Source organism: Corticium candelabrum, chromosome 9, assembly GCF_963422355.1.
Source record: "Corticium candelabrum chromosome 9, ooCorCand1.1, whole genome shotgun sequence".
Lineage (NCBI taxonomy): Eukaryota > Metazoa > Porifera > Homoscleromorpha > Homosclerophorida > Plakinidae > Corticium > Corticium candelabrum.
The window spans coordinates 4,119,293-4,134,670 of NC_085093.1; the positions used below are offsets into that span (position 1 = coordinate 4,119,293).

At 39.4% G+C, this 15,378-nt stretch overlaps 1 protein-coding gene across 2 annotated transcripts; it reads right to left on the bottom strand.

Annotated features, from left to right (window-relative positions):
- Positions 1-1,320: 1,320 nt before the first annotated feature.
- LOC134183900 (protein SDA1 homolog) lies at positions 1,321-15,313 on the bottom strand. 2 transcript variants are annotated; one of them, XM_062651482.1, is made up of 25 exons: positions 15,212-15,313; positions 15,044-15,148; positions 13,490-13,588; positions 13,365-13,420; positions 13,248-13,302; positions 12,404-12,475; positions 12,257-12,322; positions 12,169-12,203; positions 12,018-12,075; positions 11,888-11,959; positions 8,789-8,887; positions 8,658-8,730; positions 7,642-7,745; positions 7,522-7,579; positions 7,403-7,461; positions 7,264-7,340; positions 6,022-6,119; positions 5,884-5,960; positions 5,739-5,822; positions 4,948-4,990; positions 4,568-4,812; positions 3,210-3,325; positions 3,066-3,150; positions 2,596-2,757; positions 1,321-2,529 (listed from the first exon to the last, which is right to left on the bottom strand). In XM_062651482.1, exons 1-25 carry the CDS (start codon positions 15,299-15,301, stop codon positions 2,473-2,475), a joined length of 2,145 nt encoding a protein of 714 aa, XP_062507466.1. In that variant the 5' UTR covers positions 15,302-15,313; the 3' UTR covers positions 1,321-2,472. The 2 variants fall into 2 exon arrangements, with proteins under 2 accessions (XP_062507466.1, XP_062507467.1); XM_062651483.1 differs by lacking the exons at positions 1,321-2,529; positions 2,596-2,757; positions 3,066-3,150 and adding an exon at positions 3,383-3,461 and having other exon boundaries at positions 3,261-3,325.
- Positions 15,314-15,378: the final 65 nt, after the last annotated feature.

Here is a 15,378-nt window from a genome sequence, read left to right on the forward strand (position 1 = left end):
GACTTCCTTGAGGCTCAGTCAAGGACATAATGAACAAATATTTTTAATTAATTGTACAGCAATATTAGGTTAACAATGACTCAACGTGTTTTTATGGTCAGGGGAGCCCAAGTTTGAATGCAGCGCCAAAAATGTACTTGGCTCTGCACTTACTTTGACTCAAGGGACACTCTCACACATACTGGTAAAGTGTGTGTGTGTGTGTGTGTGTGTGTGTGTGTGTGTGTGTGTGTGTGTGTGTGTGTGTGTGTGTGTGTGTGTTCTTGCTTGTTTGTTTAAAGTATGTAAAATGTATGGGAGCCGTTGTCTGCGTATCAGGACCCGCTGTCTGCGTATCAGGACCAGAGTCAGCAGACCTACTTTTGCTTGGCCGGCAGGAGTCAATCGTTCTTCGCTTTGACATACTGACATACCAATACTGCACACAATTATTGGTAATGGGCATGCCAAAGCATTACTACAGTCTTGGTGCTACTCTGGCGCTGTAAAAGTAGTGCCAGATGGGCACCCCTGTAGGTTCACAGGTTTTCATGTTGTGATGATGTCACGTGGGAAACACGTGAAAGACTCGTGCTTTTGGGGCGAAATTAAATTTATCGAAATTTCTGGATAATTGGGGTTGTACTGTATATGGTATGTTTGAATAGGCGTGTGGCAGGCCCACTTGATTGAAACGTTATGTTGGGCAAAGAGAGACAGACTGGTGAGTCTAACAGCTCGTCATTGAAGACGTATTCCAGGTCCAGCCATGGGCTCACTAGCTGCTAAAAAGTCAATCAATTTGGTCTCAATATACTAGTAAATTGATTAGCTTTGAGATGTATAAGTGTAGTTGTTGGTCAACATCAAATTCATAACAGACAAACAGCAGAGAAATCGTTTGGTTTCTTGTAATCTTTGAGGGAAAATAGACAGTTACAAGGAAAATAGCATCGAATGACATCATGTAGGAACTCAAAGAGACCAGATTACAGTCAAACAGCTATGTATACATAAACAGAGAACCACAAGGCCTCATTATAGGCTGACTGTACTGCTATCATACACCAGAAGGTGGGGTGAATGTGTTAGGCAAGTTTAGGGGTTGGGAGGATGGTGGACACGAGGGACTCTTCACTTCTCTACCATGTCTGTTTTCAGTGAGATGGACATCTGTTTACAGCTGTCCCTGTTACAGCATTTACTGAATGTTGCCATAACTTTACAATCTTTTTTACTCTGCTGACGTTTCACACTAAATTCATAACACGTCTTTTGTCTTTGCGACCCAGTAATCCTACATCAACAATCGTAGCTTCTAGAAACATTTTTGACCGGCCAAGCTGCTTTACATTTACTTTGTGGTGATCAATATTTTACACCAAGTCTCAGTACTAGTGGTAGTGGTGAGGGTCGAATAACTCTGAATTGACCGTATGTATTAAACAAATGGGTCTTGCGTTGGTCATTCCAGATTCTCCTCTCTGTCACAGCATGCAGCAGAGGAACATAAATCTGGGAATGATGCCACCCAAGGATGGCAAGAGAATCTTTCAGTAACACACGAGAGTGTAGGAGAGGCCACAAACAATAGTTATTGCTATGAGGACAGTCTGGCCCAATGAAAAAATCCCGCTGTCTGTTAGTTGCAATCTATATCACAGTGGAGCGAGGTTGTAATGTTTTCAGGTGTTTGTCTGTGTGTTTGTGTGTCTTGACTTTTTCAATACATTTTAAGCACAATTACAAATTACAAACATCAATATACATTAATTCTTGTCTCTAGAAAATGACTAAACTGCCTATGCCATTTAGATCAAACACAAAGAGTCAACTACTACTCAACTGTATGTAATTAACTAACTATATTCATTATTGCACATCCAATTCTTCACCTATGACCCCATCTCCCCGACCTCCTGTTATCTTCTGCAATTTTCCAAGTATCACTCCATCATTACAACTACAGCCATTCATTCTGTCTGCCTGTCTGTTTGTCTGTCTGTCCGTCCGTCTGTTTGTCAATGGTAGTACATGTATATTTCATAAATCACAGCTATTACAATGAAACACAAACTACTGATCGCTAATAGTGTTCTCAAAACTCTACTACATTTTCTGCAATTGAATCTGTCTGTTTGTCTGTCCAATACATATTTTCAAATTTAAGCTACAATACTATAGCAAATAGCTAACCACTTTGTCCTATCACAATAATGATAACAGCAACATCTAAAACATTTTCAGAATACGAAGACCTTGCCAAAATCTTGGATGAGTTCGAAAATGGTACTCAGGGTCAAGGTCAAGGTCACCCAAACAAAAACACGTGCACTTTACAGTTGGCATGCGGGTTGTGTAATCCCATCATTAATGGCTTCTAGTTTGTAAATGCTGTTTGTGTCCAGTTTGAATTGCCTTCACAAAAGTCTGTATATCTTCCATTTTTGTTTATATAGTAATCATTTACTTACAACCTATAACATTTGTACCTCAATGTTTCCGTTTATTGGATCTCTTGGTCTTCATGAGTGAGTTTCTCAGAGCAATCTTTAGAGAGTACAAAGAGTGAATATCGTACACTATGGACTTCTACTAGTAAGGCCGACTTCTCACCTGTTTCTCTCTGAACGACCGTCGAGACTTTCGCTTCACTTTACGAGTTGTTTTCATCATCATGAAGTTTTTTGATTTCTGCTTGTCTTTGTGTGACGTGCTTGCAAATTCGTTTCGGCGTTTCCTGCCACCTTTGTACTTTGGGCGACCCTCCCTTCCTGCCTATGGTAACACAGCAATGCAATGTCAAGCAGCAGTGAACTGGATGTTGTGTGTGTGTGTGTGTGTGTGTGTGTGTGTGTGTGTGTGTGTGTTTGTGTGCGCACGTGTGTGTGTGTGTGTGTTTGTGTGCGCACGTGTGTGTGTGTGTGTGTGTGTGTGTGTGTGTGTGTGTGTGTGTGTGTGTGTGTGTGTGTGTGTGTGTTTGTGTGTGTGTTGTGTGTGTGTGTGTGTGTGTGTGTGTGTGTGTGTGTGTGTGTGTGTGTGTGTGTTTGTGTGTGTGTGTGTGTGTGTGCACGCGCACATCTTACCATAATGCTAGCAAGTCTGGCTTGCTTGTCCAGCTTTGCACTCTTGTGTACCCTCTCTATATTTTCCAGCGACACAAATTCGCCTCTACAGCCACAAAGTTGTCACAAAACGCTTTCCAAGCTCTCAGTTCAGTACAACTAGACCTTGTTCTGTCCTCCGTGTCAAGGTTTATCATCTTACGTTTCTTTGCCAGCCGTGGTTCTATTTCCTTCTCCAGTTGTCTCTTACGAATAACCTTAAAGTCTTCCTGTGTCAACAGCTACAAGAAGCAAAAAACATCAGAAACAAGGCACAACAACCACAAGAAAACATTTGCCTTTGCACTATGATGTCCAGACAGGCTTATTAATGACAATAAAGTGTCAAAAAGTGATGTCCCAAAACTTCAATATCATCTATAATTTAAACATGCAACATTCTATATCTCATCTAATTACCATAAAACCAAAAATTCGTGCAATGATTTAACTCGTGCGAATCATGTGCATAGATATGTGCATGCATATTCATTCCATCTTTCTCTCATTGTTTCTTGTAAATCTGTGAACGCTATGATCTCAGACTATTTCAATTGCTCGTCATAGTTTATTAAAAGATAAAGGCACATTTCTCCCCACACGTACAAATGAAGATGTACAGGCAGCAAACGTTTATTGTATGCATATTCTTTCTTGTTATAGTAAGTTGCTGTTATGGTGGTGATTCATAGGCGTAGGAACCTAGACTTGGTTGAGGGGGCACACATTTGCCTAAGACAACGTGGCTCTGCACAACAAGGCTAAATGTATTATTAAGTAATAATATATGTATATGCATGCTATACCGCGAAAGACAGGAAACCAACATTAACATTACGTAGTACAGTAATACTGTGTCATGTTAGTGTTAGTTTGTACGTCTGTCATCCTTATATACGGGTATTAGCACGTCACTTGACTGCTGGAAAAGTTGAGGGGGCACGTGCCCCAGTGCTCCCCGCCTCTGTTGATTGATCAACATAAAACTGTTACCAGTATACTTGAGTAGATATTCAAGCTGTCTTGATATCACACAAACGATAACTGCATAGCAATTTTGAAGCCGCTTGTTTGAGCAAATTTGCACAATACATTTGTATTAGGGTATTTGTATTAATACTTAATAAATGTATTAGGGTCGCATGAATTTCTGGTTTTACAGTATTGAACACAAGTCATTGGTTTCCTACATTTTGCCTGCTCTACATCAATGTGGAAAACTCATTCTGGCAACAACAACTACAGTTGTCACATTCTTGTTTGTTGAAGTCCACAAATGAAACCAGGTGGGACTCACCAATGGAGGCAGCACTGGCATACACTGCCATGTGTAGCATAGTCATGTGATGTCATAGATTATGAGTATGCGCAGTAGAGTGATACGTAGAATACCAATAGACGTTACACCATGCACTACAGCAAGTACGTACTGAAAGGAAACTTTGACTAAACAATAAATTGGATCTGTACACATACATACTTACTCTCATTTGACTGATCTCTTCTGCAGCAACGTGTTGTGTTGGTTCCACTATGGTTTCTGTTTCTGTTTCGTCTTTGTCTTCTTGTTCGTTTTTAGTGTCTTCACTGTCAGTTTGAATGTCCTCTTCTTCATTGTTGTCTGCTTCATCTGAGGTGTCATCGTTGAGAATGATTTCATCTCCTGAGTCGCTTATGGACTGCCACTCTTCATCGCTTTGTGCCAATTCGTCATCATCACTGATATGAACTAGAAAATACAGCAGGAACCTTGATTGTGCATGCATGCACACACACACAGACACACACACACACACACACACACACACACACACACACACACACAGAGCAATCTAACAATTTGTCAAACAAAGAAACCAAATACCTTCATTTGTTTCATCATGTTTCATATCCTTTTTAGTTAACAGCTAGCAGCAACAACAGAGCAACATTACAGTCAACAACATAGCCTCAAACTTCTAAACAGAGGACAGATGCACACACACACACACACACACACACACACACACACACACACACACACACACACACACACACACACACACACACACACACACACACACACACACACACACCTAAAAATCCTAACTGTCAGGAGCTGCCTCTCAAGAGGTCATGCCCCTAGCTGTTAAGCTGGGCCCTGTGTGCTACTCAGGGAACTCTGGGCCTGTAATAGCAAACTCCTAGAGCCGGGCCACGCACTCGCAGGAGCACCGATTTGTGATGCCAACAGTGGTGTGAGCACCCGAAGTCTCACGAGGACCCCAGTGGCTGATGTCATGTCACAGCCGATGGCCGCTTAGGACCCCAGTCAATGACCAGGTACTCATTTTATACTCCTGAGTCGAGAGAAGCAAATGTGTGTTAGTTTCTTGCTTAAGCAAATTATGCCATAGCTCGCCATCACTGTGACTTGAACTTGCAACCCTTCAAGGTTCCGGATGTAAACACTCCATAAGATGACTCTCTACCCAACTGAGCTATCGCACCACATCACACACACACACACACACACACACACACACACACACACACACACACACACACACACACACACACACACACATGCACACACATTACATGCCCTCTGTCAAAAAGTTCATTGCTACACCAATAACAGTGTTCCTATTACTATGTACAGTTCTTCATTCAAACCTCTGTCCCTGGTACAAACGATGTTGCTGCCACTTCTCCATATTGCAAAGGCTTTCTACCTACAGCTGCTTCAGTGGGACGACCCTATAAACAGTCACTTTGCATTAGACAGGGCAATATAGATGATCTAACCAAAAAAGCAAACTCGATCTTTCTTGTGTAACAAATCTGGATGAATGTCTCTGTACAGTTGAATAAGTGAACGAGCGGCCATGACTACATCTTACAAACAAATAAGAAAAATCACAAAATTAATGAATCACAAGTCTTGGGCAATTAATACTTTTGCTCCTATGTGACTTGTACTGAGCCAGATCCCGCAACAGATCCTCCTTCATAATCAATGGACAACGTCCGCACATTTCACGAACTGCATTAAGACTAAACCAGACTCCATTACTATCGTGTTTGTGTGTGTGTGTGTGTGTGTGTGTGTGTGTGTGTGTGTGTGTGTGTGTGTGTGTGTGTGTGTGTGTGTGTGTGTGCACCGGCATAGTGTGGTCCTCAAGTTTGGGGTGCGAATAAATTAGACCGCAAACCATGGTCATTTCTCACATGCAAAGCCACGCCCATTTTCTACTTTTCTAAATCTTCAGCTCGCAATTTGTAGGCATCTAAGTAATTTAGTATCAATTTCAGGTTATAAATAAACTGCAGCCGTCAGTGTGCATATAAAGAAGTGGAAACACTGTTACAGTCCGTGCTAATATGGTTTTCATGGCTCGCTGCAATCGTTAAATTAAATGGCATATCGATGACAATAGAATCTAGAAGACCAATACAGTGCAAACAGCATTGACCAATTTTAGCATTTCGTAATATAGCAAGCAATATAGGTCTATAGCTATAGAGTTAGCTAGAACAACATGTGGAGAAAGTACCGTGGAGTGCAAGCAAATCATTATGTAGCTATATAGTGGAGCCACAGGAGATTCCATTCTCCGGTCAATCGGGTTGTCGACCTTAACTAGACTTACTTGAAAAGTAACTGATGGATAGGCTTCTGCATGCCTTTTTGATGCGGTCTTCTTTGACTCTACCATTGCTGGATGGCGTAGTAAACACCTCAAATAAGTAATGGTCGTGTGCACTTTACGTGTCCACGACTTCTTGGCACTGGTTTATCATACTGAAATGATGATGTGTATTGTCAAAGAGATATAGTCAATTAATTAACGTCATCGATCGTCAACATACTACTCTGAGATTAAGCAGACTGTCACTGTTTAGTAACTTAAAATTATAGTTTTGCTTGAAACAAAGTGACATGTCCAAAATGTGGGCGACTATAGCCTCCCCATCCCCTCGATGCTACGCCGGTGGTGTGTCTGTGTGTGTGTGTGTGTGTGTGTGTGTGTGTGTGTGTGTGTGTGTGTGTGTGTGTGTGTGTGTGTGTGTGTGTGTGTGTGTGTGTGTGTGTGTGTGTGTGTGTGTGTGTGTGTGTGTGTGCGTGCATGCGTGTGTCAGTGTGCGCACATGTGCCCATACATAAGCACATGTCTACCACATACAACAACTGTATTACCCCACAGCCATCACTTCACTTGAATTTCTCTCAGTAATAAAGTTGTTAACAACAGCCATCAGTGCCGGCTCTGCCACCTAAACCAAACCCAACTACTAACACACACACATATCAAAACACCGAAAGCGTCAAATTCAACCTCGGATGGCACAAGGTCATGACAAGCCTGTGCACTGTACATCAACAGCTTAGTGACTTCTAAATGATATAAACTCAATAAACAGACACACAAAAATTCGATCTCAACTTCGAGTTCACCTCTCTGATGTGGCTGCAAAAATCTTTGAATAAATGGATAAAAATTAAATAGGAAAAGCTAATGCATCAAAATAGATATTAAAATATTTAAGACACAACACATGACAAGAGGTAGTCTACCTTGTGAACGCCAATGAGGCGACTGATGAGGTTTAGCATCATCAGCTTGACTTCAAATCGTTCTTTTGATTTCTCCAGATGTTTAAACAACTTTTCAGCAAAATCTATGGCAGAAAGAAGATCGAAAACACTCATCTAACAAGTAGACATTCGATATTTTACTCCACAGTGACATACACAATGCATTTATTCTAAACTTTCTTGTCTCTCCAAATTTTTTACTAAAACTTGATTTCCATATTAAATGCCTATGCTGTGTGACGCACTACACAAGGAATGTGTTGTCAATAAACACAACAGTACAAAACTGTCGTCTTCTCATAGTCAGATATAAAACATGCAAACATACAAAACAAAAACCTTTAAAGAAGACGATTCCAAGAACAGGTATACAGTCTTGGTATTCGATTGTCAATAAGATGTAAATGAGTTACACAGTAGTTCTGTTACACCTCAAATGCATAACAACCTACTTCTCTGTCAAGTTATGCATACACATACATGCGTGCACTTGCTCGTGTGGGTGTGTGTGTGTGTGTGTGTGTGTGTGTGTGTGTGTGTGTGTGTGTGTGTGTGTGTGTGTGTGTGTGTGTGTGTGTGCGTGCGTGCATGTGCTTGGTGTAGGACTAAATATGCTTTTTCTTATATGACACAACATGATCTAACCATAATAAGAGTATCAAACAGCAACAATGTAACGTTTTTTCTAAAATGGCCCTACGTTCGTAAATAGATCAACATGCTTCAATAAACCAATCTGCATGTGTCTATAAATGGCATGAAACAGTGACAGACATTCAAGATCGAGACTAACAATTGTTTGCACTTGTCTCAGCACTATAGATTAACCAGAGGTAGTCCACATGCAAATCTTTGATGGTAATGGTTTACCAAAAACACCCAATTAAGGCACCCCCTTAAAAGAAGCCCCCACATTCATGCTTGAAGATAAAAACCTTATAACAACAAGTCATTCCGTTAAAAAAGATAGTATGCCAGCCTCAACTCCTTTGTACCTTGAGGATCATACAGCAAATGTAAAGCGGAGAAACTGGATGTATCAGAACGTTTTCTCTTCTTTTTGTGCCTCTGATGAACAATAGAAACACTGAATAAACGCACTATGTAAAGATGCATAATGTGATACCTTCAGGACAGTCATGGCCTTATCAAGCTTTCTCTTTCTTTTGCGTGTTTTCTTGTTTACTCTGTCTTTGAACACGAGCTCTTTGGCTGTTGGCTTATCCTGAAAAAAAGAGATCAGACCCATAGTACACAAGAAAAGATACGTACACCATCAGAAAGGTAACACAGAGACATATGATCCGTACATAGCACATGGGTGGTTAGATGGATGAACAGGTAAACAGTTTGCTATCGTCTTCCATACAATTGCATACAATAAATGGCATTATGCTACACTTAATAACATTGCTGCCAGCTCTAGCACAAACTAAAGATCTGGACTTTAACACCAGCAACATGTACATGCACATAACATTGCACACTCCCACACATTAAAAACTGAAACACATAAAGTGAAACAAACAAACAGACAGGCAGACAGATAAACAGATCAAACGACAAACAGACAGACAGACAGACAGACAGACAGATAATTTATTCTCATACAGATTCTACTTGTACATATACTAGGATTTTTTAAATACACATCAGTCCTTGCAAACAACAAAGTCATTAACTAATGGACTTGACTTCAAAATGTCAAAATCAAATAATCTATCTAAATCACCATGATTAGGCGACAGTTTTGAAAGTTTTCTAAGGATAACTTTGGCATTGCATCTTTGCAGAATTGTAGAAAATCTTTTTCTCCTATACGACATGAACATGAAAGCATTAAAATGGGCTTCTGGATTTGCTGACTGTTGTGACAAATGCTGCAAAAAATTCTCTGCCTTTGTGCCCCACCTCCCAAAATGTTCTATCACAAGAGGAACACACCTTGATACATATCCTCCTGGAACAAGCTCTTCTAAATATTTTTTCATTTTCTTTTCTTCTCTTGTCGCGGCAGCATGACCATTTCCTTGCAAGCCTTCCCAATAATGTCCTGACTCCATGGATTAGTCAGGGACACATCAAAATCCAAATTATGTCCAGTATTTGGATCAAACATTGTAATGTCTGGACGGTCTTCAGTATTGATGTATTGATGTCTTGGTTCTGTTTGATGGGAAAGGTGAAGGTCAGACAGGCACTCACTCCATCCATTTAGAACTGAATTGTGAGACCACACAGGTCCACCCCTATATTTACAGGTTAAATGATGGTATCCGTATTCATACAATCATGACCACAATCACACTTTTTAATCCAATTGGTGAAAGGTAGAGCCACTCCCAACCTCAGGTAAGACGCTAAAGAAAATTCGTTTGTTTTTAAAGCGTGCTTAGCAGAAGTGGAGATAAAATCCAGCCATGCACAGACAGACAGACAAACAGACAGACAGAACATAAAAACTACCAAACAGTGGCTTTGCAGTAAACTAAGCTGAACTCAGTAGCTTGTTTGCATTTAGTGTTAGAAATGTAACGTAGAATTTGTGTTTCAATAAATGAAATTGACAGACAGGCAGACAGACAGACAGACAGTCTGGCAGATATACATACATACGTACACACATACACACATACAGACAGACAGACAGACATACAGACAGACAGACACACAAAAACAGACAGACAGATAAACAGATTCAAAGAAGCCAAACAATAGAAAAGTGTCAGAAAATGTATGAGTGTCAGAGTTCAAAAATCCGGTCGCCAGTCGCCATATGGCAACCATTTCTAGGTGTTGGCGACTAAACGACCGGTGTGGTCGCCAATTTGGCAACTAAAAATATTTGGTAGTTTTTAGTCTTTTGTGGCAGTGGCTCTTGGATGCGAACCATCTGCTCAGCAGATATGTTTTGCGTTACAATATGTTGCCACTTTCTAAGTCTACCATTTAGTGGCACATGAAAGCGAAGTAGGCCGTCTACTTAGCACCTTCGTACATATTGTGTAACAACGTATCACCTAGCAATCTATTATGAGTTGTTGCTATTGTCTGGTTGACCATCATTTTTATGGACTTTACTGCCTGTACCAATCTCATTGGTCCCTGCCATCAGCTCCAGACAAACCCAACGAAAGACTTGCAGGCGCGTTTAATTTTTCAAACAATCACGGTCACTCTAATTCTTCGTACGCTACACAAGCAAATCCAAGTCAACAGCTCTATCATAGATGAGGCGCCATTGTGCAGCAGCTTCTCCTGAATGAAACACAAAATCTGCAGTCAATCGTAGTTGAAAGTGACGGCAACTGCTTATTTAGATCCTTTTCTACACTGTTCAAGGGAACGAAGAATCTGACCATCTTGAATTGAGACAAATGAAAACTATTACGTAGATCTTTGCAAACGGCGGGCGTCGGAAGTGGCAAAACAAACAGCTTTTTTCACAGCAAGCTGCCTGAGTGCCTTTCTATCAGAAGAACTACCAGGTACGTCCAAGAGCTCGTACGTCTCCTAGTGCTAGTAGGAAAGTCCATTCAGACAAAAGTTTCTGCATGTCCAGTTCTGAAATCTAGATGTTGAATGATGTCACGTGCTACAACAACAAAAGTTTATCACTTGTGTTCCAGAGATTAGCACAGCTAGCCATAAGACAGGTGGGGTTACATGCAGTAGCCGGATGTACTGTTCTCAACAACAATAGTGGCACTGAGTCATAAGAGAAGAAACGCTCTTATCTACTCAACCAAAGAATGCTCATGTATTATTGGATGGATTGCCAGGATGTCGATATGATGACAAACCACATTTTCATTTGGTTGTAGCTATACAATTAGTTAAAAGTTAGGATAAAATATGAATACTCATAGTATTACATAGAAAGAATCCCAAGCATAATACTGTAGATTGATGTGTTTACTTGCTATCTACAATGTTCATCCAATGTTACTGCAAATTCCTAGTTAGGTCTTAATTTAATGTCAAACATAATAATCTGGGAAAGGATCTCAACAGTTATATTAATGTCTAGTTTACTTCTGGAATCTTTGACCTAGAAACTAGTGAAAGTTTGGCGACTAACATTTTCTCTACGTGGCCAAACTGGCGACCAGATTCAAACACATTTTTTCAAACCCTGGAGTGTGCAAACAATGGATAAACACATGATTGTCACACAATCAATGAGTAGCCATACACATACTCAAATACCACAATGTAACATCACCTCGTCACTATCGCTACTTTCTTCTTCTTCCTCATCAGCACCAAGAAAAAACTTCATAGCTCCTACCATCACCTGTCATATTGCACTGTTTAGATGGACGTAACAATCTAGACAATCAAACATACACTACTTTGGTCACAGAAGATAAGCAAGCAGTGGAAAGCACATTCACAGTCCTAGCATCGTGCCTACACAACACAAATTACTATTAAACTTTATACAATTGACCACAAAACAAGCAAACAGACAAACAGGCAAACTGTCAACGAAAACATTATTACCAAACGTTTTTCTTGTACAGGTCGGTTAGCACATCCTAACAACACCAACCAGTTATAAGTAAACTTGTGACACAGTTGATCAACTCACCAGAGACATCTTAGCAGCAACAGAACTGCTATCTCTCAGCATTGTGTACATGAAGTTTTGCAACTGCTGCTCGACATCACAAATAAGAAACAATAAATATAGGAAGTGACTTTCTTGCAATGAATCAGCGTGATCAGCTTGACTCACAGTATTTAGTTGATTGTCTTTATGACCTGCATTGATATTCTTGACGTCACTAACAATGTGCAGATATAATGTCTGTAAAGACAGTCATTCAATTTGACTTCATACAAAACACATCCATAGTACATATACAAGAAGGTGCCCTTTTGTGTGCCACAAGTGCCTAAAGAATCACAAGATACTGCTAGTTTAGGGTAGTAAAATTGAATATGTTTGATGGCATTATGATTATGTCAAACGATCTATGAATGCATGTATGGTTACTGATGAGACATAGAGTCGCAGCATATATATATATATATATATATATATATATATATATATATATATATATATATATATATCAACATATATCAACACGTTTGACAATACTATCCTTCATTTTGTAATAATCTGTTGACAACCCTACTTGATTCAATAGATACACAATAAGCATTTTGGTCTACATCAACAATAATGTTAATACGCAAACATTTTTAATACATAAAAATTCTTGAATCCTACTTACGTCAATGTTGGCCTGTTTACCAAGAGCAAATGTAAAGAAACAATAAGCTTAAGTTCAATTTTTACCCTTCTTTACATGCTTACAATGTGATAAAAGCACCAAATGGCACGTTATCGACACCCCAATGCCTTATCTGCTCATTAAAATCTATAGTTAGATAAGACAATAAGTTGATGCAACAATCAATCAATCAATTTGAACTTCAAAATTCGTATTTTGCAATAGAAATTTAATGTGTACCTATTTTTCTTCCCCCATGAAAGTATAATGCACTTATAATTCCTCTCATTGTATAAGTATCAATATAATGTCACTGATCATATGCTACACTATACTCACTTTACGAAGCAGTTTGTCTTGACAACGAAACAGCTCAAAAAACAACTCAAATAGTCTATGAGACATTTAGTTGTCAAGTCAGCTTGAGCAGCCAATTTATCAAAGGATATCAGAAACCTTATGGGACGCACAAGTCCCTTGTTCCTGATCATGATTAGCCCTCGACACAGTGTCTACAAGCAGAAAACAGCAAAGAAGAAAAATGGCAAGAATACAAGTAAGAACAAGTCTCTCCCACTGACCATTCGCAACTCAGGGTCAAGTAGTCTGCCATGTCGCTTTAATAGATTTATAATCTCTTGTGGAAAGTCAGCCAAGTGTTGAGGATAACACTGTGTTACCTAACAATTAAGAAAAACTATGAAGGTTACGGTTATACAAAAATATTATATAGAAACAATACACGATGTCGTACCGCAGTAAAACGTAAAACATAAACACACAATATTGTTTGTATTATTATGTTAGACATCATATATTTCATATTGTTTACTTGCTTATGAGTAACAATAGTACAGGTATGTTAAAATAGTATGTTTTAAAGTGTTCCAGCTTCTACGTTCAACTGGGAGACAACTACGGAAAGCACAGGGCTCATTTGCAGCATAAGTGACTTAAAACTTCAACCCTTTAATGTCAGACCTTCACAACCTACTGCGAGTTGCATAAGATGGTAAGGCTGCATGACCAATCATTTTACCGAGACACACACTTTCTACTATCTGTACTCTGTTCTGTAACCCTGTTGCTTCACTCCTGAATTCCTTGTTACAGCTTGTTTAAACAAACAAAATAAAAGAACTCGTGCATTATAAATGACATCTGCTTCATTGCACTGTATGGGATCTGACATTGAGATGCATAAATCAATACCATAATGTCCGAAAGAGTCGATTCGATTAACAGTCCTGAGGTGACTAAATGGCGAAATATGTTTATTAAAATCATTAATCAATATGCCTGATTAAGCAGTGGTGTAGCCAGATATGTTTCCGCATTGCCCGGCAGAAACTCCTTTTTTCTTGGGTGTTACCCTTACCCCTCTCATAAAAAGCACATTCTCGATATCAAAAGGTAAGAGTGGAGAGACCAAACGTGTTGAGATGTTGTTACGTTGTTGGACAACAGTATTAGTATGCTTGATCAGCATGTCGTCCATTCCTAGGCATCATAGCAGTTATAACTATGATAGGAAACCCCTTTTCAAACCCTGGATACTCCACTGTTAATTAAGAGCCTATTTGAACAAACACCACCCTAAAACAAACAACCTAGTATAACATAACAAAGCTATCGAGTTCAGCCTTAATTAATTCTTAATTTATTATTAGTTGTAGAGTGTGAACTGGTGCATGAAAAGCATAAGTGCGTACTTTGATCTGACTGTTGTCAGCATGCACTGCCAGTCTACAGTGCTGCATCTTCGTTGTGCTTAACTTTATCAGGCATGGTCTGGATGAATGCAGCAATGATTCGTACAATTAACTACCTTTGCCCAAAAGATGACCTGTGGGTGATCATTCAATGTAATGGAGGTTAGATTTATTCCAAACAAATAAGCACCTGAGGCTCTTTTCAGACATGTACGGTTCCTCATTTTATGTAATTATTTCCACACTTATATAATTTGATGCAAATGTATTTATTGATATATTTTTATAATTTGATAAATATGTATATTTATTGATATATTTTTATAATTATATATACGTACATGTGTATATGTAGCAATTAAATAGGTAACCACGTGCACATATTTATAATTAATTTCTAATTAATCGACTAGACAGCTCTACCTGACAGATGAAAGTGACAACTTCAGCCAGAGATTTGTAGTTGTCCGAAGGCTTCAACTGAAATATTTGAAGCTGCGCCTGATAATGACGATACTGCTGCAAGAACTAGACAGACGTGCTACCATATTATGCCAACCGTCTACTAGATACTAGAAATTAAACTCTTGCCTCTTCTTCATATGATTGTGGGTCTCGTTTAATGAGGTTCTGCAGCTGCGGCAAGTTGTCAGGCAGCACATTTCTATGCCGTCGGGACATGACCTCGGAGTAGAAAACACGTGACACTAGCACTACCCGGATGTTGAAGTAAGCACTAGAAATTAAACTGACCGGTT